This window comes from Pteropus medius, unplaced genomic scaffold (assembly GCF_902729225.1).
Source record: "Pteropus medius unplaced genomic scaffold, Ma_sr-lr_union100, whole genome shotgun sequence".
In the NCBI taxonomy this organism is placed as follows: domain Eukaryota; kingdom Metazoa; phylum Chordata; class Mammalia; order Chiroptera; family Pteropodidae; genus Pteropus; species Pteropus medius.
This window is the reverse complement of record NW_024349227.1, coordinates 1,102,603-1,130,106: the sequence shown is the minus strand read 5'-3', so window position 1 is coordinate 1,130,106 and position 27,504 is coordinate 1,102,603. Positions and strand designations below refer to the sequence as shown.

Genomic DNA, 27,504 nt, shown 5'->3' with positions numbered 1-27,504 from the left:
TAGCAGCAAGCAAAATAGTCTGGTGAACTATAATTGGAGGTAGAGAAGTAATCTTTAAGAGGCCGAGTGGAAGGTGCCACAGCTTTGCAATCACATGAGTTTGAATCCATGCTCAGTCACATAAGGTGTGTATCTTTGGGCAAGCTCCTTTATGTCTCTGAGCTAAATCTATAAAATAGAGGCACTACTCCCTTTCTCAGACATGCTGTGAGGATTAGAGATTATACAGTATTTGGAACATTCCGTGCACATAATAGGAATATTATGATTTCACTGAAAAGAGCCACAAATAGGGACTAGGCATCTGGAAGGGGCAGCTCAGGCTGTCTGGGATTCACACTGAAGTCTAGACTTCACAGAGTGTGAGGGCACTCTTAACTGCAAAGGGTTAAAGACGGGCAGTCTCTGCACCAGTGGGTGCTGGTGGGGAGCCTATCTCAGGAGCAGCATCCCCAAAGTGGGCCATCAGCCAAATATGAATAAACTTTATCTTTTCAGAGCCAGGATGCAAAATGTTGTATTTTGCAAACCAGATTATCTAGTTTCAGACTGCCCTCTCTGTTTACTGCCATTCGATTATCCTCTAGTTCAGGGTTTCCTAAACTGGCTTGGTCACAGGAATCCCCTGTGGGTACTTGTTTTAAAATATAGATTTCCAGGCCTCTCTCTTGGAAATTCTGTTTCCAAAGATCTGAGGCTGGGCCAGGAAATCTATCCTTTTAATTAGTGCCCCATATGACTCCCATGCTCCTGCCAGTTTGGGGAACAGTGCCTCAACCTGGTGGTTCCCAACCATGCTGCATACTAGAACCTGGGGCGCTTTAACAAAAATATACCTTTGTCACAGCAGGAAGCACTGAACTTTGTCTAGGAAGGCTCTGGAAATCTTCAAAGACATGGATATGCTTCGATTGAAGATTTATATATTAACTCACTTAGTCTGTGTAGATTTATATATTAACTCACTTAGTCTTAACAGTTACCCTATGAAATAGGCTGTTGCAGTATAACAGGTCGAAATCAAGTCAGTGGATTGGAAAAAGGTAGGTGGAAAAAGGCTGTGGGAATGTAAAACGGTGTAACTGCTGTAGAAAATTTGTTGTTTCCTCAAAAAGTTAAACATGGAATTACCATATCACCCAGCGATGAGGAGAAAGCCGCTCCAGTTAGAAGAAAGACTGAACTGGTAGGCAGGCTAGGGAGAATGTGGCATTTTCAGGTAACAGCAGATGATTCAATATGTGACTGGATGCCTGTAGAGAAGTATAGGGTGAAAGACAAAATGATAGTCTTCAATGACATGATAAATTACACAGCTTAAGACTTATTTTACATTCACTTACTGTTTTGTGTGTTGGTTTTGTTTTCCCAACTAGATTACAAGGTCCATAAGCACAGAGACTTCATATTTTAAAATTTATATTAATTTTTAAAATGTCTTATATCTAAAATTTTCTATGACGTTTGATGAAACATACTAATTTTTAAGACTTTTTTTTTTTTAGCACAGTTTTAGGTTTACAATAAAATTGAAAGGAAGGTACAGAGATTTTCCATCTACCCCCCTATCCCCACACATGCATAGCCTCCACCATTATCAGTATCACTCAGCAGAATGGTACATTTTTCGCCAAGAATGAACTAACATTGACATATTATAATCACCCACAGTTCATAGTTTACCTTAGGGTTCACTCTTGGTGTTGTGTATTCTATGGATTTGGACAAATATATAATGATATGTATTTATTATTATAGTATCATAGAGTATTTTCATTGCCCTAAAAATCCTCTGTACTCTGCCTACTCATAACCCCCTCCTCCACAGCCACGGCCCTTTTTGTTACCTCTGTAGTTTTGCCTTCTCTGGAGTGTCATACAGTTAGAATCATACGGTATGTAGCTTTTTCAGATTGTCTTCTTTCACATAGTAATCTACATTTAAGGCTCCTCCATGTCTTTTCATGGCTTGATAGCTCATTTCTTTTTAATAGTCCATTGTCTGGGTGGACCACATTTTATTTATCCATTCACCTACTGAAGGACATCTTGGTTGCTTTCCAGTTTGGGCAATTAAGTTTTCAATCCTTTTGGGTAAATATCAGGGAGGATGATTGCTGAGTATGTTTAGTTTTGTAAGAACCCAACAAACTGTCTTCCAAAGTGGCCCTACCATTTTGCATTTCTACCAGCAATATATAAGAGTTCTGTTGCTCCACGTCCTCGCCAGATTTCGGTGTTATCACCGTTTCAGATTTTGGCCATTGTTAGAGGCGTGTAGTGGTATCACATTGTTGTTTTAATTTGCATTTGCCCAATGACATATGATGTGGAGAATCTTTTCATATGCTTATTTGCCATCTGTATATCCTTGGTGAAATGTCCGTTAAGGTCTTTGGCCCATTTTAAAATTGGATTATTTGTTTTCTTATTGTTGAATTTTAAGAGTTTTTGTATGTTTTAGATAACAGTTCCTATCAGATGTCTTTTAACATTCTAATTTAAACTTACAAATTTGGTTCTTCTTCCTTGATTGCACTCTTAGATATTGAGTCTCGTTCTTATAGTATCAATTTATGGTGTTATGTTGATGACTTCCTAATGTCTTTGTCCTAGACTTTTCTTCTGAGCTCCAGACTTGGATGTCTCAGCACTTCCAACTTGTTTTATCCAAAATGGAGCTCGTCATCTCCTAGATACTTGCTCCTTCTTTAGTCTTCCCCATCTCAGTAAATGGAGTCGACCTCCCATTTGCTCAAGTCAGCCACCTGAGAGTCATTTTTTTTTAGGTGCTCAATTCATATTTATTGACTCATGTTGTGAGAGTAATTTTTGACTCCTACTTCCCCACCAGCTCACCATCCATCAATCACCAAATGCCATCCAGTGACTCCACCTCCTAAATAACTATTTTTGATTTATTTATTTATTTTTTTTTAATTGAAGCAAATTCACAGCTCCTGGCAACCACTACTCTGCTTTCTGTCTCTATGGACTTTCCTATTTTGAACATTTCATATAAATGGAACCATGCAATATGTGACCTTTTACTCAGCATAAAATTTTCAAGGTTCATCCATGTTGTAGCATGTGTCAGTACTTCATTCCTGTTTATGGCTGAATAACAGTCCATTGTATGTATATACCATATTTTCTTTATCCATTCATCTGCTAATGGACACCTGGGCTATTGTGAATAGTGCTGCTATGAGCATTCTTGTATAAACTTTTGTTTGAATACCTGTTTTCAATTCAAGAATATACTTTAGGAGTGGAATTGCTGGGTGACATGGTAATTTTGTTTAACTTTTTGAGGAACAAACTGTTTCCGAAGCAGCTGCACCATTTTATGTTATCACCGGCAAATGTACAAAGGTTACAATTTCCCCACCAGTTTGGGAAACAGTGCCTCATCAACACGTGTTATTTTCAGTATTTTTTTCGATTGTGGCCAACCTAGATGTGACTTTGTGGTTCTGATTTGCATTTCCCTAATGACTAACCTAAATAACTTTTTAATCCACTGACCTTTCTCCAATCCACTGACTTGATTTTTTTAACTGTTATTTTGCAACAGCCTGCTTCATAAGGTAATTATTAGGATTATATGAGTTTATTATATGACTCACATATATCATTTAGAACAGTGCCTGGCATAGAGTAATCACTGTGTAAGTGTTAGGAAGAAGGAATAAAACAAAGAATAGGATGGAAAAATGGAAGGAAGAAAAGAAGGAAAAAACAACTTCTTGTTAACTATTCTTCCCTACCCCTTTGCCCTTAAGTCAGTCTTGACTTACAAGGCCCAAATAGGTCTTTCAGTTTCCTGAAGGTACATGCTCTTATTTGCTTCATAGTCTGTGCACACTCTATTCTCTTTGGAAACCGTCCCCGTCCCCCCCAACTTTCTGTCTTGTTAACTCTTATTCAATCTTTAAAAAAGTTAAAAAATTTTCAATTACAGTTGACATTCAATATTATATTAGTTCCAGGTGTATAGCATAGTGATTAGACATTTATATAATTTACTAAGTGATCCTCTCAATAAGTCTAGTACCACCTGGCACCACACATAGTTATTGTAATATTATTGACTATAATCCCTGTGCAGTACTTTACATCGCTGTGACTATTTTGTAACTACCAATTTGTACTTAATCTCTTCATCTTTTTTTCACCCAGCCCTCCAATCCCTCTCCCGCCTGGCAACCATCAGTTTGTTCTCTGTATCTATAAGTTTGTTTTTGTTTGTTCATTTGTTTTTTAGATTCCACAAATAAGTGAAATCATATGGCATTTGTCTTTCTCTCTCTGACTATTTCACTCAGCATAATGCCTTTCAGGTCCATTTATGTTGTCGCAAATGGGAAGATTTTATTCTTTTTCATGGCCAAGTAATATTCCATTGTATATATGTACCAAATCTTCTTTACTCAATCATCTATCAATGGACACTTAACTTGCTTTCATATCTTGGCTATTGTAAATAATGCTGCAATGAACATAGGGATGCATATATCTTTCTGAATTAGTATTTTGGATTTCTTCAGATAAATACCCAGAAGTGGGATTGCTGGGTCATATGGTAGTTCTACTTTTAATTTTTTTGGAGAACCTCCATACTGTTTTCCATAGTTGCCGCACCAATTTGCAGTCCCATCAACAGTGCACAAGGGTCCTCCATGTCCTCACCAACATTTGTTGTTTGTTGATTTATTGACAATAGCCATTCTGACAGGTGTGAGGTGATATCTCATTGTGCTTTTAATTTGTGTTTCTCTCACGATTGTGATGTCGAGCATCTTTTCATGTTTACTGGTCATCCATATGCCCTCTTTGCAGAAATGCCTGTTCATGTCATCTGCCCATTTTTGAATTGCATTGTTTGTTTCTTTGTATGAGTTCTTTATAAATTTTGGATATTAACCCTTTCTTAGATGTATTATAGACAAATATCTTCGCCCATTTGGTAGGTTGTTTTTTTGTTTTGTTGATAGTTTCCTTTGCTGAGCAGAAACTTTTTAGTTTGATGTAGTCTCATTTGTTTATTTTTTTCTCCTGTTTCCCTTGCATGAGAGGTTATAGCAGAAAACAATATCTCTAAGAGCAATGTCAGAGAGTTTGCTGCCTATGTGTTTTCCTAGGAGTTTTATGGTTTTGGGTCTCACATTTAAGTCTTTAATCCATTTTGATTTTATCCTTGTATATGGTATAAGAAGGTGATCCAGTTTTATTTTTTTTGCATATATTGGTCTGGTTTTCCCAACACCATTTATTGAAGAGACTGTCTTTATGCCATTGTATATTCTTGCCTCTTTTGTCATAGATTAAATGACCATATAGGTATGAATTTATTTCTGGGTTCTCTATTTGGTTCTATTCACCTATGTGTCTATTTTTATGCCAGTACCATGCTGTTTTGATTGCTATAGCCTTGTAGTATAGTTTGATATAAGGTAGTGTGATACTTCTAACTTTATTCTGCTTCTTCAAGATCGTCTTGGCTATTTAGGGTCTTTTGTGGTTTCATATACATTTTTGGATTATTTGTTCTAGTTCTGTGAAAGATGCCATTGGTATTTTGATTAGAATTACACTGAATCTGTAGATCGCTTTGGGTAGTATGGACATTTTAATGATGTTAATTTTTCCTGTCCATGAGCACAGTATATGTTTTCATTTATTTGTATCTTCTTCAATTTCTTTCTTCAATGTCTTATAATTTTTCAGGAACAGGTCTTTTACCCTTTGGTTAAGTTTATTTCTAGGTATTTTTTAATGCAATTGTAAGTGAGACTGTTTTCTTAATTTTTCTTTCTGATAGTTTGTTATTGATGTATAAAAATGCAATTGATTTCTGAATATTTTGTAACCTACTTCATTGATTTCATTTATCAGTTCTAATAGTTTTTGGTGGACTCTTTAGGGTTCTCTCTATATAGCATCACTCTTATTCAATCTTGAAGTCTCGGCTTATTCATGGCCTCCTTACCATAGAGGCCTTCATGATTTCCTGGACCAGGCACCACGGGGTATATAAAATAAGACCTTATCTCTTAGACCTGAGCGAGAGAGTCCCCCTGCCCTGGGCTTCCTGCTTTAGAAGGTATCATATATTACAACCACAGAAGAACTGAGTCTGTTAAAAACCCAAGGATGTTTCTGTCACTTGGGATTCAGTACTCAGTGCTAGCACAGATCAACTGGTCACCCTAAACACATACTTCTGAGACTAACACAATTCAGGCCCCAGAGAAACACTTCTCCATATATCTTGCCCTATGCTTTCAGGAAAAACAGATGAAAACAAACAAACAAAAAACATCTGAACACTGAAGGGTTTTTGGGTTGTGTCAGTGTGAACTTGGAGACAAACATGGCTTTGGAGTGCAGGGAGAAAGTGAGCTATCACAGAAGTTAGTAAGAGAAAAGAAAATTGACTTGTCAAATCCTTCCTCTCTGGTAGCATGACTGTAATAGAGTCTTGTGTGACTTGTTATTTCTCAGTAGTGCTGAGCATCCGTTTTCTTGCTCTTCTTTGAGTTCGATTTCTGGTTCTAGAGGTATTCATAAATTAGTGTATTATTTGCAACATTGCACATGGTGGCTGAGGAACATTTTGTAGTGTTAAACAATTTATATTATTCTTAAATTTTTATATTTGTAGGTCTAAATGTAACACACATGAAACATGATACTCATCCTCTAAGACAAGTACATGGACACTGAGCACTAAAATTATAAATAGTTTTATTTTTATAAAAAATATTTAATTCGATTTAAATTTTCAAAAAAAACTAATGATATGCTCAGCTCTTCAGTAGGAACTCTGTCTCTATTATCTCCTCTGGAAAAAAATATAATATCGGATCTAGAATGGCCAAGTCTTTTAGCAACCCAGGTTCAAAATCAAGGAACTCCAACCAAACTTTACTCCCTTCCTTTCTCATTCTTTTTTCTTATGAATATTTTGTCTTCCTTCTAGCCTTAGGGAGTGAGTGTAAGAAGCTTGAGCTAAGTCCTTGATGAGGGTATAGGGTGTCCCAGTGATTATCTGCTGGAGTTCCCCAAGGTTGATTTGAGGAGAGGTAGGTGGATGGGGTTAGGGGTACAGGAAAGTCCAAGTTCCCTTGCCCCGCCCTGCCCAGAGTCTTAGGGCTTCTATTGTCTTGGCATGGCCAGCACTTTCAGTCACTCTCTTCAGGGGCCACAGAGCTGCAATGTCTATATTCTCCGAGCCAGGATTTAGAGCAGTTTCCTGGCTCAAGGGCCTTCCTTTCCACTGCAGGGACTCAGAAGACTATCCTTTCTGATGCTAGAAGAGAGTGGTGAGGTTCCTGCTTATTCTTTTCCCAGTTACCCCATGGACCATTAGAGACCTGTCTGTCCCCAAATTCAGAGAATAGAGAAGAGCTGAACCCAGAATCTGGGGGTGAGGGTGGTAGGAAATGGTGGCAGACAGAGTGAGAGGTGTGAATAGGGAGAGGTCAGCCAGGCCAGGGGAACACAGACTGCTTGAGCTAAGGACGAAATCCAACAGTAGAACAGCATTTGTCCTGGAGATCACCCTGAACTGGAATGAATGAGCCACACACTACAGGTTCTTGGGGCAGGCAGCATGGTGCAATTGAAAAAGCACTGGACTTGGGGATTTTTGACCTGCATTTGAATTCTGGGTCTGCCTCATAAGAACTGTGTGATCTTGGGCAAATGACTTCTCTGAGTCTCAGTTTCCTCTTTAGTACTATTAGCACGGGCTTTGGATCCAGATAGATTTTACCCCTAACACCTGCATGACCTTGGACAAATATTTAACTTCTGAGTCTCAGCTGCCTTATCCTTACAGGAGCAATAACATTACCTTAGAGTTGTTGCCAGGATTAAATAAGATGATAGATGGGAAGTAGACTTCATCTGTAACTTAGAATCATGGAATAATAGTAGGTTTGGGGCCAGGTGACATGAGTTAGATGTGTAACGCCGAGCTAGATGTATGATCTCTCTGATAGCCAATTCCTCCTCGATAAGAAGCGGTAATAGTACCTTCTTCAAGGGGCTCTTGTGGTCTCTGATGAGACAAGGTGTGTGAAAGCACTCCTCTATACAGCTCTGTGCAAATGTGAAGGATTATTTATGTTCTTGAGCTCCCCCTCTAAAAAACGCTGAATAAGTACTGAATCGGCCAAAAAAGAGGGAATGAGGGAAAGAATGTGAATCTTAGTGGCAGTAAACAAAAAGCTCAAATCATCCCAGCACTGTTTTTCTAACACCTTCTAATAAACCAAAGCTCCAAGGACTAGATCACAGCTACAGGAGGGAGGTGAGGAATTGGGGTCTGGAGGGGGACTGAGGGTTGTGAGGAGCGAAAAGGAGCCTATTGCTGTCAAACTCCAGTAAGGCGTGGAAAGTCCTTGTCTGGTAAGGAAAGAAAAAGGAATCTCTCAAGTCCCAGCTCCCTCTGCGTCTCCCTTCGTGACTGCAAATCCCTTGTGATCCTTAAAGCACAGCTCCCAGCCTTGGGCCAGGAAATGCTCCTTTCCAATGCCCCACACCTGGCAGCTACTGAGGAGATTCAAATATGCCCAGAGTTAGATTCTGGAAAAAGACAGGAGCTCTGCCATCCCCTAAGCCAGGACAGCTTGCCCCTCCTCATGCCCCACAAACCATGGGAGAGCCCTTCAAGCCAGTCTCTTCCCCCACCACCCCCTCATGCCCTTCACTTCCCTTTGATAAGTCTGAACCAGGACATGATGCCACAGCCAAGGCCTGTTGGTCCTGGGCTTCTCTAAGGGGCTGGACCATGAGTGCCCTTCCTTGGGGGAGTCTAGCCCATCAGACTTGCCAGGGAAACATTTCCATACATCAGTGCCTTGTGGGGTGGGACAGAAGAAGCAGGTGGCAGGAAAGGGCAGGGGAGGGAGCAAAACCTAGGGAGCCCTTGGGAGGAGCCCAAGGACAGAGACTTTCTTCTCCAGGCTCTAGGGCCAAGAGGTTTGGGGTTCCTCCAAAGCCCCCTGCCTCAGTTTCACCCCTCAGTGACCAGGTGATGCTACATAGATCATTTTATTTGGTGATTTGTGGTAATTATGGTAGAATCACAGTTTGACTAAGTCCTGCTCCAGATGTAGAACAAATTGGAGGGTAATGGGAGAGATGCAGTGGCAGGAGAGGAGAGATGAAGAGCCAGCTAAATAATCCAAGAGTTGGGGTGGGGCGGGGAAGGGGAGGAAGGAGAGTTATAGCAAGAGATATATAAGCCACGAGAAGGTAGCCTGGCAAGACTGCCCTAAATTAAATACTTCCAGCAGGCAACACCTGGTTAAGGTTTTTCAAATCTGCATTTAATAAATCAGGTCTGGAGTATGGAGTAGTCAAATAATCAGTGTAAGACAGACAAGCCAGATACCTTCTAAGACAGGGACAAGAAGGCAGGAAATGCGGGTCAGTTGAGGGATGGAGATGTCAGGAGGAAGGGAGAAGCCTGATTCCTGCTGGTTCTCCCCTACTCCCTGGCCTTGTTATTGGGTGAGTTTAGAAGCAAGCAAGGCAGGTGAGAGTTGTATTACTAAGTGGTTCTGCTCCAGAGTTTTATCAACATTGGCTTTCCCCCTTGGGTTAGTTCTGACCCAGGGTCAGGCATCCTGATTCAGCTGGCTCCTGGACCTCACAGTTCGTGCTTGTGAGGAACTGGTTTCAGGTCTGCATCAGCATTTTGGATAAACTCGAAGATGAATTTCACCTGGGTCTCGTAGGCTTGGACTGAGATTTTCTCGTTAATTCCGTGGACGCTGAGGGAAATAGATTTGGGGGAAGAGAAGAGAGAGCCCATTGCTGAAGCACAAATGTTATTACAGAGCATTCCCCACCCCATACCCCCTGAAGCCACTGGCCTTTGACCCTCCAGGGGTAGGATGTGGGCAAGGCGGGAGAGGCCATGTATAAGAAGTGAGGTTTCATATGACATATTGCTCATGTCATGGAGATCCATGCCTATGGTAAAAAACAGTGGGGGTAAATAATAAACCCCTGGGGAGCAGAAAATCATCTCCTGCTCTGTAACCTCAAAGATGAAAGGAAATAGAGTAGCTATCTGTCCCTCTATTAAAAACAAACAAACAAACAAACAAACAAAACCAAAATGAAAAACAAAACAAAATCCAGGAAAGCTGTTCTTAAGCTCATATTCAAATATTTCATTCTGTTGGCAACTGAATGGTGGGAAATCAGGTCTGGATATGACAAGGAGCAGAGAGACACATGGAAATCATCTTCCCACACCCTGAGTTTAAAAGTTGCTGAGGAACCCACAAAATAGTAATTCATACACAGCAGTTAAAGCGGGTGATCATGTGTTAGATTCCTATTGCGTGATTTCTTCTGACAATTCAGAGCACATACCCACTTCTGACTTCATGTGTGTCTGCATTTCACTGAATGGTAATCAAGAACTCTGGAGTCTCCTGTTTTGGGGGGAGACAATGAGGTCCAGAGGGTAGGCTCTCTCTCAAAGGGAGGAAGAGCTGGGGTTAGCACATGAGGGTCCTCATTCTACCAGATTCTCTCCAATCATCTTTTTCACCTTCATCCCTGAAAAATAGTGGCCAATTCCCATACATTCTGGGGAGTGGCAAGACTCTGGCTATGAGAGAAGCTGGCTAGTTGAGTTCTACAATGTCTCCGTTTTAGTTTGTGAAGACCCTGGTCTTCTCCCATTCTGCAGATTGTCAGGGGAAAGGGTGGAGAAAGGTGAATTGCTTGTATCAAACTTGTTCACTCACCTCTGGAAGTCCTGAGGCTGCAGGTAGAGGGGGCTGAACTTGTAGATGCCAGTGGTGAGGTTTGTGTAGTGTTGGCTGTCTGTGTTGCCAATACAAATACCTAGAAAGGGAAGATCAAGAGGAATGGAGCTTTATGTGAGCAACCAAGCCAAAGAAGGTGTTGGGAGGTGGGCTGGCTGGAAAAAACAGGACCCTTGGTCACTGCAGAGCAAGGCCTGGGTCCTCTCGGGAGGCTGTAATTATGAATATTTGTCCTTTAGCCTATCCATTCTCAAAACTTTACTGAAATACCATTTCAGCAAGAAACATGGACGGTCCTCCTTAGGGCATTAGTGAAATATCCATTGAATGGGCCAAAGCTAAGTGTCCTCTCTCTGTGATGACCAGGGAGACCTGGTCATTTCCTACCCATAGCCAGGCTACTTTAGAAATCTAGATAGCCAGAAATCTATATATCACTTCTTTATTGCCTTGGCTTTCTTCTGTATCATCCTAGATCAAAAATAAACATCCTCTGGGGAACTTTACTGCTATAAAATACAGTCTCTTAAAGTGCAACATAACTTCTTGTTACTCTCATCCTCTATCTTCTGAGAGTCAAACTTCAGCTTTGGAAAGTCCCACGATACTCTTTGGTATCCCACCTGCTCATCTCAATCTCCAACTGGGGCTGGGACTTGTCCTCACTAGTAGTGTTTTTTGGGAAAAGACCCCTTGAAGCATCAGGGGGGTGGGATGATCTGAGATGGTAACTTGTCTTTTGTTCCATTTTCCACTCCTGGTTTCAGACAGGTGACTAGGCCCTTCACAATTCCTTGCTTTGGAGATTTCTGCCAGTTGATTGCTGCCTATCTTTTTTCTGTAAAAGCCTAACTCTGTCAATGGGATTATGGCAGGCGCCCTGGAAGGGAGAGGGTAAGGTAGAGAGCCTTTGAGGGCCAAGAGAGGATATGCAATGGCGAGGGCCAGAGTCCCTGGATGGCGGGGACCCAGGAGTCTGAGGAGGTGGCAGACCTCAGAAGGGATGGCTGACTGGTATCATCGGGGAGGTGAGATCTTAGGTCTAGAGTCAAAGGTCCCACTTCCCAAACGGGCCAGGGAATGAATCAGAGGAAGTCTCCAACCTGAAGTGACCTCATAGCGAGGACAAGGGATTTCTCAAAGGTAACCACAAGGACCAATGACCTCTGGCCAAGGGACTCTAATGCTACGTTGCTACATAAGGCCTTGAGGGCCTAATTCAAGGAGGGGGAGATGGGGGGTCCTTGGAGGCCTCAATAACGTCTGAAGTTGAATTTCTTGAGGAGTGGGGCTTATAGGCAGATTTAAGTCGATTAAACAAACAAGGCTGCTTTTTTAATGCCTGAGTTGGTGGATGTTGAATTGTTTTTTTTTTTGGAGTCAAAAGGAAAGTTTGTTAGAAAAGGGGTAACACTGCATAGATAGAGTGTGGTCTCCTCTCAGGCAGAGAGTGAGAGGGACCAGTGGATGTAGAATTTCACTGTAAGCTCTTTAAGGGCCCATGTATAGCAGAGGGGCGGGTCCTAAGTATGAGCTTAGACAGTGTTTGAGGGAATCCATGATTAAACCTAGATAAAAGGAAAATGGGCCCAGGTCCTAACATTAGAGCATCTTCTCCATCTGATGTCAGAATCCCGTGGGGGCGGGGGAGGGGGGCACGGTATTTGCTTTAAAGGCAGATTCCAGGTTCCTCTCCAGAGTTAGTTAACCCAAATCTTTGGGAATAGGTTCAGGTAATCTGCATTTTAATAAGTTCCCTAGGGAATCCTCCTCCACTCTTAAATTTGAGAACCAGTGTCTACACAGTGTGGATCTGGAAAGTGTGCTGGAAGACTGCGGACGGTGCACAGAGGTGCCACTGCCAGGACAGGGGAAGGAGGTTATGCAAATGGCGTAGGCCAGGAGGTGTGGCTGGGCTTCGGATGCTGAGCTCTCAGCTGCTGAGCTGTATCCTAGAAGTGGCTCCTCCAGGAGAGGGGGAGTCTGGGCTAATCCTCAACTCCATGCCAGAGTGGCTGGCCTAGGTTAAGCAAGACCCAGGGCTTGACTGACCTAATTTATTGTTTCTGCTCTTTCCTGTTTGCTTTCTCACTTCCACTCCAAAGGGAAAATACAGTTCCAGTCTCATCATGAGGGGAAGCAGCCAGCTGTTTTCAGGCTGAACAGCTGGGGTGGGGGCAGAGCAGTGGACATTGGATAGGAAACAGTTCCAGCCCCTACCTCCCTCCAGCTACAGCAGATGAAGTCATTACCTGGGGCAGCAATGCTGACTTCTGGGAAGACGGACTGTAATGTCTGGCGGAGGAGTTGGTAGCCCAAGGCTCCATCATCAGAGGGGCTGACAGGCAAGGGGTCAGAGGCACTCAGCACATGGAACTGGACCCGGTCGTCAGCCACAATGTTCTTGACTAGTTCAAGGACCTTTGGGAGGAAACAAAGGGAATTCGATTTCTTATTGATCTGCTATCCAAGCACCAATAGGAATTTAAACAGTTCTAATTTCTCTCAAGCAAGACTAAGCCCTAGAGTCACAGAGGAGACTCATTTTAGTACTGGGACCTAATTTTGGCCAACTGACTATAGGAGATAGAAGAACTGGGTCTTTCTGGAAAGCAATCTACAGCATGGTTGATTTAGGTTACATGTTTGAGAGGCTTGCCTCACAGCCACGAGGCAGGTGGGGAATTGGAAAATCAGGAAATGAGTCTTTCCCCTTGGGTTGTGAACCATGGCCTGGGTGAGACTGTAGAAGAGTCAGCAGAATGCAAATCTCAAGGCAGGAGGATGGATGTGATGACCTCACTACAACCTGGGTTTGTCTCAGACAGGTGATGAATGGGCCACACACTTTTTTTTCCCCTCTCTGGGCACCCTTGCTTCCTGTTTGTTACCAACTGCACTGGAGCCAGGAAGATGAGCTCAACACAGACAAAAAGTCAGAAGTTGGGTGACTGGTATGCAAGTTTTCTCTTTGCCTTCTTTCCTCAGGAAGGAACTTGAGGAAGCTCCTAGAAAATTCAGTCTGAAATGACTAGGGCTGAACCCAGCAGAAGTCCTGGCAGGAAGTAGACTAGACCCTGAGGATCAGGTCACATGAAGCCATGTGGGAATGGACCAAGAGGCTGGCTTTGGGTGGCCCCTAAAACCCACCCAACCACCTAGGAAAAGCCCAAGCACTAGTCTCGATCCATTGGATCAGCAGTTGCTTTAGAACTACCTCTGCCCTAGAAAGCGGAGTGTCTCATAGTTAGGGATCACCTAAATGGGAACATTGTCTCAAGAATACCCTTTTTAGGTCAGTGTTTCCTAGAAACATGCTGGGAACTGAGTCTGGAAAGGAAATGAGGGGTCCTACTTTTGGCTTAGAAACCACCATTTGAGCCAAACCAAATTCCCTGCTTTTGGATTTGGGAGAGGGGGAGTGGTCAAGTCACTTAGAGCTTATTTTCACCCTCGCACTTATGTCCTAAATACTGTAATATGAGAATTAATATATAGTCTTGACACAGTCTCGACTCACTGGGAAGTTCCTGAGGTCATTTTCTACGAGGTGGGTCGGGACTGTGCCCGCTGTCCCCTGACCCAAATCACTTGGATTTCTGCCCCAGAAACTGAAGGGGGCGCACTGAGTGAACCTCCTCAGAGAGAGGCCACAGAGCTCAATCTTCTCATGAGCCACGAGGCTAGGGGCTCACCCCACTCTTGACTTGAGGCAAGTACGTCTACCTCATTTCTATACTTCCGGTACCAAGAAAATGAAAGGCATGCAATAAATGTTGAATACACGAAATTTAAAAGATGTGAACCAATAAAAATAATACTGGGAGTTGTCTCAATAAGTAACTCGCCCAGTTATATAGTTAGTACTGCTGGGCTGGGTATCTGAACCTGGTCTGTCTGACTTCAAAAGGACAATGCTTAACTGTTTCCAAAGTACATACAGGTTGAGGTGCTGAGTAAAGGGTGGTGTTCATTTAAGATGGATTCCTCAATAGTATGAATTTTGGGCAAGAATTTGAAGGAAGGATATGACACTGATGGAGGAAAGGCAAGAGGCAGTCTGAACTTGGAAAGGGGCACGCACGAAAACTGAGGAGTGACACCAAACTGTGCTTCGGACAGTCACTGATTGTTATGTGACCTTGGGTAAGCTCCTTCACCTCTCTGCGCTTCAGCTTGCTCTTCTGTCAACATGTGGATAATAGTAGTACCTACCTGGTAAGTGATCATGACCATTACTGGAATTAATATATATAATGTGCTATAGGCCAGCACCAGGCACACAGTAAAGACTCAGTAAGCGTTAGCTGCTATGTGCTTGTTTACATTAGAGGAACCACTCTGGGTAATAATCAGAGGTACGAGGATGGGACTAGGAGGAGGGGCTGTCAGTAGTAAAAGGGATCTCAAAGGTTATTTTATATCTCAAAGGTTAATCTCTCATTTCTCTAAACTCTGACAGTCTCTGTTTTATGTGTAGATATATTTTCCTCTCAAATGGATAGTAAATCTGTTGAAGGCAAGGATAATGAATACTTAAAAACTGGTAAGTCCAGCTTCCGTCCTGCTGTAAGTCCAGCTCCTGCTGGAAGGCTGCTCATTAGAACATCTGTGACAGGTTGTCATCTAACCTGTGCTCGAACACGTCCAGTGGCAGAAAGCTCACCATCATGTGTTATATTCCATTCTACCTTTGAGCAACTCAGTTATAAATGTCTTCCTTATAATGAACTGAGATATGGCTTCCTGTATCATCTAAGCCCAACGCTTTTTTTGTGTTTTTTGTTTTGGATATTGCATGTACTCCAGAGGATATAATAGTACTAGACACATCATAAACACCCAGCAGAATTTCACCTCTATTGAAATTAGAGGCCTATGCTCTTGCTGCCTGAATGCTGTCCCCCAGGTCTGTGCTCCTTCTCAGCTCTCAGTGTAATTGCCTCCTCAGAGGGGACTGACCACTGTATTTAAAGCTGCTCACTGCTCCACCCCACCCCACAATCACTTGGTGACACATAATCCTATGATTTTCTTTGTGGTACTCTCCTCTTAAAATATCACCTTGTTCATTTATTTGATTACTTGCTTGTTGCTGTCTCCTCCCCACTAGAACATAAGCACTATTGGAATGGGCATCTTGGCCATCTTGCTCACCATTTTTTCAAGTGCTTATAAGAATGCCATAGTAGCCACTCAATAAACACTTGGGGAAGGAAGGAAGGAAGAAGGAAGGAATCTTCTGTGTTACACTCTAGCTAGGCAGACATTCAGCCTCTGAGGAGCTTATTATCACCTAAGGCTCCATGTTTCAAAACACTCCTTTAAGTGGAGTCTTCTCGAAGCATCTCCCAGTGGCCCTATTTTTACCCTTTGAGGCCCATTCACAACAAACCTTCCTTTCCACATGGTGGCCTATTACATTTCTGAACTCTTGCTCCTCGTTGACAGACTATAAAGGCCTGTCTACAACCACAACATGGGAGAGACCAATTACACATGGAAGAGGACGACTCTGGGAGCTGTTTGTGTTCCTGCAGGATCAGCCTAGGACTCAGTACCTGTGTCCTTCAGACCAGCAGGGACTGTCCCTGATGAATGGAACTGGGGCACGAGGGAGAGGAGCGACCAGGACAATGGGTGCTGTGTGCTTTCGGGATGACAGAGGCTTTCCGTTCCTCACTGGGCAGGTGGGCAGGATGTGCCTAGGGATTCCAGGGCTCCCATCAGATAGGGAAGGAAGGCCACTGTGGCGGGGGACTAGAGAGGAGGGAAGAGTGCCAGAGCCTGGGGAGATGAAAGCCCCAGCTGGTGGAAACGGCCCTTGGAAAGGGCATGGAGTTAGAATGAGGCTGGAAAAAAACTGGTGGAAAGAAGCTCAATGAGGGGAATTCAGTGATTTCCTGGCCTCATGAGCCCCCAGGGAGAGGACAAAGGTTGGCACTTGATGAAAAGCAGCAGAGCCCAGGGCTCACACTGGTCCCAGCTCCCCCCGAATGCTGGGTGACTCTGGGCAGGCTGTTAACCTGTTCCCCTCGCTCTACAGTGAGAGTTGTGCCTCCTACTCTGTGTGACAAGACAAAGAAGACCTTAGGGAGAAAGGACCACAGACATCTAAGTGTGGCTGACTCTCAGTGATCTGTGCTAGAGATCCAGGAAACACCACCCACCCCAACTTTGCTTAATTCTAGAACGTGTTATTCACCTGATAGTTGTTTAGTTGCCTCTTTTGGTCATTTTTTTTTTAAGGATCAGATTTACCTTTTGAATTCTTTTTAGCTCGACCTGATGTTTAAATAAGCTGGCCTTTCCTGTAGATGTCAAACATTCTGTGTAACTTCTACTCACCCTTTAGCTTTCAGCTCAAATGTCACTTCCTCAGGAAAGCCCTGCCTGACCCCACACAAGGCCTGGCTCCTTGTTATATTCTCTAGTAGTACCTGGTCCCTTTATGTCATAGTACCCATCATGGTTTGCCATTATACATTCATTGTTATCAATTTTTTTTTTAGGCGAGGCAACCCTTGGTTGACCTCACAGATTGCAAGGACCTTGTCAGCTTACAATCCCTTATTTATTTTTATTTATTTTTTTTACACCTACAGTAACTGGACTTCCTAGGTGGTCTCCCATCCAAGTACTAACCAGGCCTGACCCTGCTTAGCTTCCGAGATCAGACGGGATCGGGCTTGTTCAGGGTAGCATGGCCATAGACCATTGTTATAAATTTTAAGTTGTTTGTAGCAGACCATTGCAAGTCTCTCTCCTCAACCCTCTTCTCTCCTAACTGTACACATCCTTCCCTTGGGATTTTATTGACTCTAGAGTTTCAATTATGTTAATAGCCCTTCGGCATGTATCTCAAGTTCATTCTCTCTCCAGACCAGAGGTATTTATAATTGTCTATAAATATATTATAAGTTTCTCAACCTTCTTGACCTCTATATTTCTCTGCCAACCTATCTCTCTCACATCTCTTGTGGGAACCCTCTTCTTCACCCCATGACCACAGACTCAACTGAGACTTTTACACCCACTGCCTAAGATGTCACCACAGCTTCCTGTCTTTTCCTACTCCAGCATTACCTCCTTAAAAGCAAAGCTGAGCAGATCACTGCCCTGTTTGAAGACCTCTGACAGTTCTCTTCTGTCCACAGATGAGAGCCCAAACTCATCAGCACAACATACAAGGCCCTGATCCCCAAATTATACCTCCAATTCCATCTCCCATCACTTCTTCCCAAAGTATCCTACTCTTTAGCCTTACTTGACTTTAGCTTTACTCTGAATGCCTTACTTCTAGCAAAGTCCTATTTGTCCTTTAAGTCCCAGCTCAAATTTCCAGTGGTCAGAAAAGACTTTCCTGACCCTCAGAGGTAGCATCAGTTCCCTTCTTTGAACCATTCCTATGGTCCAATCTGTTAAAATCATAGTATAGTGTGGTAGCTTAAAGCACAGAGCACAGAGTCTGGCTTCTAGATGTGTAATCTTGGGCATATTAAATGAGTGTCACACACACATAGCAAGCCCAGTACATCTGCTACTATTGTTATCATTTATTAGTATTCATCGCCCACCCTGCTCCAAACTCTCCCAAACCAGTGATCTATCCTGGCCATGTACCAGGTACATCGGGAGCCTCTGAAAAATGTTGAACAAATGGGAATGGGCCAGCCCTGGGATTGCAGCTAATCCCAGGTCCCAAGGGCCATACCTCCCTGATGCTGAACCAGTCATCAGTAACACATAGTACATACCTCCTGGACTGTCTGTGAAGGGTGAATCCGTAAGTTGACTATGGCCTGAGCCACTGGGGGGATGACATTCATCTAAAGGGAGAACCACAAACATTGGTCTGAGCCAATCTCAAATCCCCACACCTTATCCCTGCCCAGGAAATGCCAAGTTCTACCAGTGAAGGGAGAGGGAGCTGATTAGATTTAAAGGTCTGGAGCTTAATTTTTTAAGTCAGATCCGTGTCCTCCCTGGGCCCTTGCCATGTGATTGTGTTCAGAATTAGAGGCGTGTTTCTGCTTTAGGGTAGACCTTTGTGCTTCTCGGGTCTCGAGGGGGTCACTTAGAGCAAGACTACTTTTTTTGTGCCTGCCCAGATGTCTGTTTTGGCCCCAGGCAGCGCCATTGACAGTCTTCTGTGTGCGTTCTCCTTCCCAGGGGCCTGGCACCTTTCTGCAGGGGTTAGTGTTAGTGTTTGCTCAGGACTGGGCACCAGGAGCCTCTCAGGCCCTGTCGCCGCCTGTTTGATTCCTTAGGGGGATCATAGTGGTGCTGTCTGTGGTGGTTTCTCACATCCAACTGTGAAATTCTACTGTTCTTTGCCTGACCAGGAACAATCAAGGGCTAACTGCAGAAAAGAGTTAAGCTATAGACGGATTTTTTTCCTTGGAGGTCAAGAAAAAACAGACTCCCCAATTGCAGATCTCTCTTTGAACTGATGTGGTGCAAAAAAATCACTAGACTAGGGTCAGGAGATCTGGGCTGCTGCAAATTAGTTGTCTGATTTTGAATAAGTACGACTTCTTTGTGCCTTTGTTTCTCAACTGGCAATTGGGACAATAATACTCATAGAGCTGTTAGGGGGATCAAATGGAGTAACAAATATTAAAGTATTCTGCACAGAAAAAAACACCATTCAGATGAAAGGACACAGTACTATTATTTTGCTGGACACTCTAGGCAGCTGGTGAAGACAGCTCAAGTCTGGCTGACATACTGAACACTCCAGTCAGTTATGCCAGGAATTAATTCTGAGGCACCATTCACTTCCACTCAACCTGGGCTCCAGATGACCAGAGCTCCACAAGGCCACATTGTATTCTAGGTGAATGATCTTCCTTGAAGTTGTGTTGGTGGTGCTGGTGGTAATAGGAATGGTCTAACTCCTTCAAGACTTCAGAAAGGCCTAAGCCCATGCTAACTAGAATGGCCTGGCTTCCTTTAAACGGAGATGCCCCTGAGTGGCCAACCCAACTGGAAGCAGACCAATTTGCTGGAAAGTAGTTCTTAAAAATTTTATCAAAGTAATAATTCACCTGAAACTTAATTTCTATAAAAGTAAACCTCATATAGAATTTATGTTTGCTAAGGCTACCCAATATTTAAGTATTTTGGGAATGACAATGTATATATTTGAAGTGCTGTGTTTTTCACAAATGTTATAGATTTTTATAAATGGCAGGTGAGTTTCTTTTTTTCAACTCAGGGTAACACTAGGGGAAAATACACAAATCACTTGTTAAATTTATTAGGTGGTTATATCTTTCAAAATATGAGAAAGAATAATAAAAAGATCTTTGATAGTAGAAAGATTAGAAACCTTTAATTATATGACCAAAATGCTAGGCAAATATATAACATGCTGGATAAGTATAGGTTGCAAGAATTAACTCCCAAATAAACCCTCTTTACTTTAGTATATTATCTGTTTTTTTTTTTTGTTTTTTGTTTTTGTACAGATCCAAAGTACCTGAGGGGAATCACAGACACCCCTAAAATACTAATGTACAAAATTTGGCCAACAATTTCAGAGAGTTTGCGATGTCAGTTAGAACTCTTGCTCTTGAGGGATACCCAATGAATGACACAGGGCAGTTCAGCACTGGGCCTTCCTATTATTCTAATTGTAACCAGAGAAGAAAGAAGGAGCCAGGAGATAAACCCAAGGAGTGGAGGCATGAATGGGCAGCAAGGAAAAGGTATACATGAGGAACCAGCCAACATTACCTTGATCCCTGCATTGAACATGGTGAGTGCTACGGTAGTCCTGACCAGCGCATTGGTTATGTAATTCCTCTCCAAAATTCTAAGGCAAAAGGACTAAAGTCAGATGTTGTCTAATGAGGAGAAAAAACGAGTTGGAGGATCACTCATTTTCCTAAAACTTGGAGATCTTTAAGACTAGGAGGGATGTCCTACATATGAATTACATATAGTGTCTGGTGGCTGAGGGATGATTAACTAGTCAGGTCTAGTTAAGCTAAGGATAGGGGACTAGGTGGTGAGTAGGTGTGGGGGAGAGAAATGTGAAAGAAAGATAAAACCTACCTGCTCAGAAGGGGCCCAAATAGCCACAGGTTGTTCAAGGCTATATTGATAGGGAAGGGAAACTGAAAGGGAAAGAGCCAGGTCAGCAGGAGGGCAGAGGGGTCAGCATACCAGGGTCGCTGTACCTGAGGCCTGGGTCTTTCCCTACTTTAGATCTTGGGTGGGAATCACCTCTCTAGTAGAAACCAGCTCCCAAAGAGTTCCTGGGTGTGTTAGGTCTTAGAGTCTCAGGCAAGCCCCAAGAATCCCCCAAAATAAGTCAGATTTTTGTGTCTTGGCTCAGCCACTGGTAGGCAGAGCACTCGTAAGCAGTCGGGCCCTTTTATTACTCTAAAGGCTACTTCTATGTCACCCTTTCTTCCTCTTCCACAGCTGACTAGTAGCACTATATGACAGGGCACCCCCAATTCCTGAGCTGTAGACTGGGACTGGTCCATGACCTGTTAGGAACTGGGCTGCACAGCAGGAGGTGAGTGGCAGGTGAGTGAGCGAAGTTTCATCTGTATTTGCAGTAGGTCCCCAGCGCTAGCATCACCATCTCAGCTCTACCTCAGATTATCGGGCATTAGCTTTTCATAGGAGCACCGGTCCCTGGTGCCAAAAAGGTTGGGACTGCTGCTATATGAGACTTCTTCCCACACCTCATTAGCCAGTTGCTGCAATGTCATCTTCAACAGCCCATCTCCAAACATGTTCGGCATTGGTGTCTGCTCTAGTCTGGAAGAGAAATGGAGTTCTCAAGATTTACTTACCGCAGTCGAAGATCAGCTGTCTGAAGGAAAAGGGAGACAGGATGTTTCCACAGGCCTGCCTAGGAGGTCTCCCATTCACCTCCCTAACATTTCCACCAATCTAATCATTCAAAGATCTCAAAGCACAAGCAGGACCACTCTACTCTATCAGCAGGAGCTGTCTCTGTCTACCATGTCCAAGTTAGGGCACTCCCACTATCAAATCACCTCCACACTGTAGCAGAATTGTCATTCTCCTCTGCTACCTGTGAGTTCCTTGAGGGAAGGGGCAGTTTTTTCTACCACTGTATGCCCGTCACTGGGCACAGAGTCCAAACATGGTAGATAGCCAGTTGAATATTATATATAGTTCTTCTCACTTTGCTAAAACAAATAAAGAACAGAAAAAGTTGTAAGCTCTCCTGGTATGGATCCTACTGTTCTCATCCACTGTCAGTGGCCATTATTTATTCTTGTCCTCTTTCCAGTTGCCTGACCCAGTTTTTGTTTGCTGGCCTTTGCTTGTCAGATGGGTAGATCCCTTTCTGACCTCTAATCCTTTCCTGGGTACTGGTGGCTCTGTCCTCCCTATGGCCCCCACCATGGCTTCTTAGCCCAGCTGCAGGGCAGGAAGCTTAGCCTTCTTAAACTCAAAGTGGGAAAGTGCCTGGTCTTCCATTTTGAGCCCTGTAAGGAGAGGTCGCTCACCTGCTGACAGCGGCTGCGAGGATGCCGATGCTTGTCTCCTTTGGAGGAGCTGACGAGTGCCCTGGAGTCATGTTTACTTGCAGCATGAGGTTAAGCGAACCCTTCTCTGAGACTGAAATCCTGTAGGAGAGGGTCAGAGAAGGCCCTCCTGACTTCCTCCCACACTGAATTATCCCACAGACCTACAGGCCCATCTGCACAGTAGTCTGGTGGGCTAGGAGGTCACCTTCATGCTACTTAAAGAAGTCTACACTAAAAAAAAAAAAAAAGAAAGAAAGGGCAGCTCAGAACTGGTCAAAGTTAAGGGAAATTAAAGCAAGAGGAGTAATACACAGTGTTGTTTCGGTACGGCTTACAGATAGCAGGCTGGGGTCATCTCAGATGGGTGAGAATGCCTTCCAAAGTAGGGGAGGGTGCTTTACTTACATGGCAAAGGGCTTCTTGAGGCTGGAAAAGAAATTATCCAAGATGAAGCTACCCTCATCCACAAGGAATACTAGCTGGACGCCTCTTGCCTGTAGCAGGGCTGAGATCTTCTTAGCTCCATCTGTCCCAGACACCTGCAAGCAATGAACCCAGAGCCACAGTCCTTCTCAGCCAGACCTCTAGAGATAGCTAATGGAGACCCGTTCAGCTTAGCTAGGAGCTCTAGTATCTCCCTGCTCAGTCTCCCTTCTTTGCGGGGTGTGTGTGTAGCGGGGTTCTCAGGGCCCTAGACAATCCTACATCACAGTTTCCTTGAATGTTAGAGCTAGAAGAGCAAAATGCCACTCGTTTCACAAATAGAGAAACTGGGACCCAGAGAATGAAGTGGCTTGCCCAAGGTCAAAGTAAGTGGCTTTACTGGAAATGAAACACATTCACGGATCTCCTTGTTAGTTTTCTTTCCATCATACTAGTGTCTCTTGAGGTATAGCTGATGGGCCACCTGCTTGCCTCAGATATTACCAGGGAGTTAGTTAAAAATTCAGATCTATGCAAATCATTAAGTAAAAGAAGCCAATCTGAAAAGGCTAATACTGTATGACTCCAACTATCTGACATTCTGAAAAAGGCAGAACTATGGAGACAGTGAAAAGATCAGTGGTTGTTAGGGTTTGGAGGAAGGAGAGAGGGTTGAATAGGCAGAGCAAAGAGGGTTTTAAGGACAGTGAAAATACTCTGTATGATACCATAATGATGGTTAGATGTCACTGTCCAAATCCACTGCATGAACAACAACAAGAGGTTACTAACCTGTGGGCTTTGGGTGAGTATGATGTGTCAGTGTAGGTTCACCGATTGTAACAAACGTACCACGCAGGTGGGGGCTGGTAAAAACGAGGGAGGCTATGAATGTGTGAGGGGAGGGGGCATATGGGAAATCTCTATACCTTCTCAATTTTGCTGTGAACCTAAAACTGCTCTAAAACAATAAAGTCTTTAAAAAACAAATTCAGACCTATGACACAAGGCCCAGGAATCTGCATTTTGGTCAAGGACTTTAGATAGCTCTAGAACACAGATACACAGAGTAGCTGGAAAACCACCACGTCTTATCCTGAAGACTCTGCAGCTGGGGAACAAACTGGACCAGGGCGAAGACCCCTTCCCTACACTGTCCCCTGGCCAACAGGGGTCCCAGAGATAGGTATGGGGCGAAGGGGCCCTACCTCCTCATCATGGCCCAGAGCAATGAAGAAAGATCTTCGGGGGATGTAGTTTCTGATCAGCAGGAGCTCCAAGGCCTGCAGGATTGCCTGGGGGCGGAAGCATAACAGATGAGGAGCAAGAATTATTATCTAAATGGGAGTATCAGGACATGGGCGACATTCAGCTGCCTGCATCAGGGCTGGTGGGACTAGAATTAGATAGACTCTCTTTAAAGAGAACAAATTCATATAGTCCCAGGGGACAGCACGTAGGGAAGCCGAGCTCTGTATAAAACCTTTACCACCTGGAGAAAAGTATAAATTTATCAATGTCAGAGCTGCAGGGGTCCCTGGGGATCACCTACTCTAATCTGTATTTCATGGCTGAGAAATCAAGGCCCAGAAAAGGAAAGTGACAAACTGATGGCTGAAACCTAGGTCTCCTGGAGCTAAGGTTTTTTCTACCAAACCTCCTGTCTTCCAGGGATCAGCCCAGCACCCTCCATCCTGGGTTGATTTGTAGGGTCCCAAGGCAGAGAGAACACAGCATTTCAGACCATCACAGAGTTCTTGTTGTCCAGTGTGCCTCGACCATAGATGAAGCCATCACGTTCCAACCCAGAGAATGGGGGCACCTCCCAGCCTTGGTCAGAGGCAGGCACCACATCAATGTGAGCCATCAGCAGGTAGGGCTGCAAGCTGGGGTCCGAGCCTTGGACAGTGAATAGGTGGCTGTACTCTCCCACGACTTCATGCTGGATAAAGCTGGTTTTGAACACAGTAGGAAAGACTAGAAGCAAAGGGATGAAAAGCAGGAAGAGAAAGCCAGATTTAAGTTTCGTTTGGTTTTCCTACTATTTGGTGCCTCTGCTTTTTATGCAGCCTCCTTTAGGAAGCCTTCTGGGACAAAGCCAGTCTGATTTCTGATTTGTCTGGACAATCTCTGAAATTCCTCTTCCCCACATTTTAATGGGCTATTGTCATGTAATAAGTAACATGCACATCAAGACTCCACCATTATGATAGTCAAAAATAGCTCAATAGCTCAAGATCTGACTTGGTCTTGCTCATAAGTACATGTTTTAAGGCTATGCAAACTAGGGGTGTGTGAAATTTTGAACATAGTAGGCCCAGTAAATTACTTGGAACCAAACATGCCAAATGCATCCATGCATGTGTGTGTATATATATATATATATATATATATATATATATACACACACACATACATACATACATATACACATACATACACATATATATGTAAAAAGAGGAGATATTTTTATTTTAGAAAACAATACTCCTACTGTTTATGGTATATGGACATAGAAGATTGTTCTGTTTAGTACAAGGCCACACTTCTGCGTCCAAGTGTGGATGTTCCCAGGGTCAATTATTCAGATTACAGATAAGTTTTAACACAGGTGGCCTTAGATATATGGGAGAAATAATTTTGATTTCCCTCTGGGCTTTGTTGGAAGAAATCACAAATTCCTCTGTGGATACCTGAAGACAAAAACCCAAAGAAGAATATGTTTTTATTTAGTCAGCCAGTTTGTCTAGTTTACTGTCCTTATACATTTATTTCCATACTTTTTTCTCCTATTTAGTAAAGACTTCCAATCTAGCTTCAGCCTGGCTGCTGAGGATGATTGCCAGATCTGTCTGTTCCACAGTGTTATAGGAGGGGCTCCTTGCTGCTCCTAGTTCAGCTTCTCCCACCCCGATAACTTTAAAGGGGCTGGTTTTTTTCATTGAATCAGGTGGCCTTATACTCACCATGAGCTTTTCCTATGGCAAGGGGGGAGTTTCAAGTCTCCTTTTCCCCCTTGACATTTCCTTCAGTTCATAAGCAGTGGGGGTGAGAAGAGAGGACCAATGTGATAGTTCACATGTACACACTCAAAGGACGCCCAGGGGAATTAGAAATTCCTTTGGTTGGTCACAAAATAAATCCTCTTTATTACCTTCTTAAAGAACCATGTCCCCAGTCCCACCTCTCTCACATGTTCCCCACAGTTTGTGGCTGACCTTTACGAATGTATCCGCCAAACTCAGACAGGGCTGTTCTGTTGTACTCCCCGGGCCTGAAAGACACTGTTGGGATCTGGATGGCACCTGTCAGAGTCAGATAGTCAGAGATGGGAGATTACAGATGATGAAAGCCATTGGTATTTCCACAGACCTTTGTGCATAAGAACTTCTTTGTATTCATTATCTTATTGTGGAGGGCAAAACAATCCTTTGAGGCAGGCAGACTGTTTTCCCAAATTCAAAGGTGAGGAAACAAGCTCAGAGAGGTTAGGTGAGCTGCTCAAGATTGTTCAGAAATGAGCAGCAGAACTGGGATTTAAATGTAGGTCTTTCGGGTTTGTTTAAGCTAATATGGTTTCTAAAGGAAAACGAAGTCTAAGACTGTGGGGGCTGGGGAATGGGGGAGAGTAAGTTTTGGGCCTTGACCCTGAGTGGGAAGCTAGACAGGGAACAACGCAGTCGCCAGAAGCCAGGCTTAGAGAAGCGTGGCATTCCCAAGCTTGGGCACGAGGTGCTGCGGGTGGGGAAGTGGGGAGGGACAGGGGCTGGGCTGGGGTGTGTTGCGGCGCACGAGTTAGAGTAGCGGATTCCCTGCGGTGGGAGAGAGGAATCACGGTTTGGCCCAAGGGGAAAGGGACCCATATGTGAGCACAGGTGAGCAAAGGGGACCCAGTCTCACCTTTCAGGGCTTCCTTCATCGTGACGCGCTCCTCTTGGCTGAACTCAGAAGGAATTCGCGACGCCCTCCGATGCTCCTTGCCCCAGAGACCCTTAGATCCGGAGACCGTGGGGAAATCTAGCAGCAGCACAGCAGCCAGGGTCAGCACGCAAATGTACGGCCGAGCCATGCTTCCCCTAAAGTTCCCGCTGCTAGTCTGCGGCTGGAATTTGGACATAAACTTCCAGCCCCGAGTCCTTCGCTGTTCACTACTCCAATTCCTGCGATGACCTTAGCCCTGCCTTATTACCAGACCTTGCCAATCGTCGCTGGCTTGGGGCTGCGGGCCCTCCAATTGACGGGATGGCCCCGCCCCAGGCCCGCAAGACTTTGTGAGTTGTGGTTTCTAGCCCTCTAGCAGACTGATCTAGAGCAGAGGTGAAGCGGGACTCCAGGTATGTAGCAGGTCGTTGCTATACTTGATCTTCTGCTTTTAGATACTGGTAAATCCCTTTGCTGCGTGACAATAAATCAAATTAAAAGGGAGGGGGGAGTAAAATAAAATGAGTGAAGCTTGTCAAATGTTCATAAATAGCTGAAATAAAACCAGTCAATCACTGAAATAGTGATGAGTAAACACTTATTGTGCACACACTTTGCAGTTTGCAAACTGGAAACATTTAAACCAAAATATGGAATAAAGCTCAGGGGTATATTGTTATAAAGAAATTTATATCGTGAGAAAAGCAGTGACTGCTTATTCTTCACAGTAATCAGTTACAGTATTTGAATTTTCAGTGGTTACCTCATATCAACAGTGGGAAACAGTTCAAATTTTGCTTAGATTTTCAGAGGCATAAGCCAGAAATGACCCAGGTCAA

The 27,504-nt window shown here is 43.7% G+C and overlaps 1 protein-coding gene and 1 pseudogene across 3 annotated transcripts; both read right to left on the bottom strand.

Moving 5' to 3' along the window:
- Window positions 1-1,205: 1,205 nt before the first annotated feature.
- Window positions 1,206-26,912, bottom strand: PM20D1 (peptidase M20 domain containing 1). Of its 3 annotated transcripts, none has more exons than XM_039881753.1 (13): window positions 26,645-26,912; window positions 25,963-26,049; window positions 24,489-24,721; window positions 23,953-24,039; window positions 22,727-22,860; window positions 22,301-22,420; window positions 21,503-21,578; window positions 20,862-20,923; window positions 20,541-20,619; window positions 18,557-18,628; window positions 13,052-13,220; window positions 10,779-10,878; window positions 1,206-1,253 (listed from the first exon to the last, which is right to left on the bottom strand). In XM_039881753.1, exons 1-13 carry the CDS (start codon window positions 26,859-26,861, stop codon window positions 1,235-1,237), a joined length of 1,455 nt encoding a protein of 484 aa, XP_039737687.1. In that variant the 5' UTR covers window positions 26,862-26,912; the 3' UTR covers window positions 1,206-1,234. The 3 variants fall into 3 exon arrangements, with proteins under 3 accessions (XP_039737687.1, XP_039737685.1, XP_039737686.1); XM_039881751.1 differs by lacking the exon at window positions 1,206-1,253 and adding an exon at window positions 9,048-9,788; XM_039881752.1 differs by lacking the exon at window positions 1,206-1,253 and adding an exon at window positions 10,210-10,460.
- LOC120618037 (uncharacterized) lies at window positions 17,396-17,514 on the bottom strand (annotated as a pseudogene).
- Window positions 26,913-27,504: the final 592 nt, after the last annotated feature.

Coding starts and splice junctions, on each gene's coding strand:
- PM20D1 (XM_039881751.1), bottom strand. CDS start 26,861: ATGTCCAAATTCCAGCCGCAGACTAGCAGCGGGAACTTTAGGGGAAGC. Junction 20,620..20,861: donor TTTGGGCCCCTTCTGAGCAG/GTAGGTTTTATC, acceptor CTTTTGCCTTAG/AATTTTGGAGAGGAATTACA. Junction 9,789..10,778: donor CAGCCTCAGGACTTCCAGAG/GTGAGTGAACAA, acceptor TATTTCCCTCAG/CGTCCACGGAATTAACGAGA.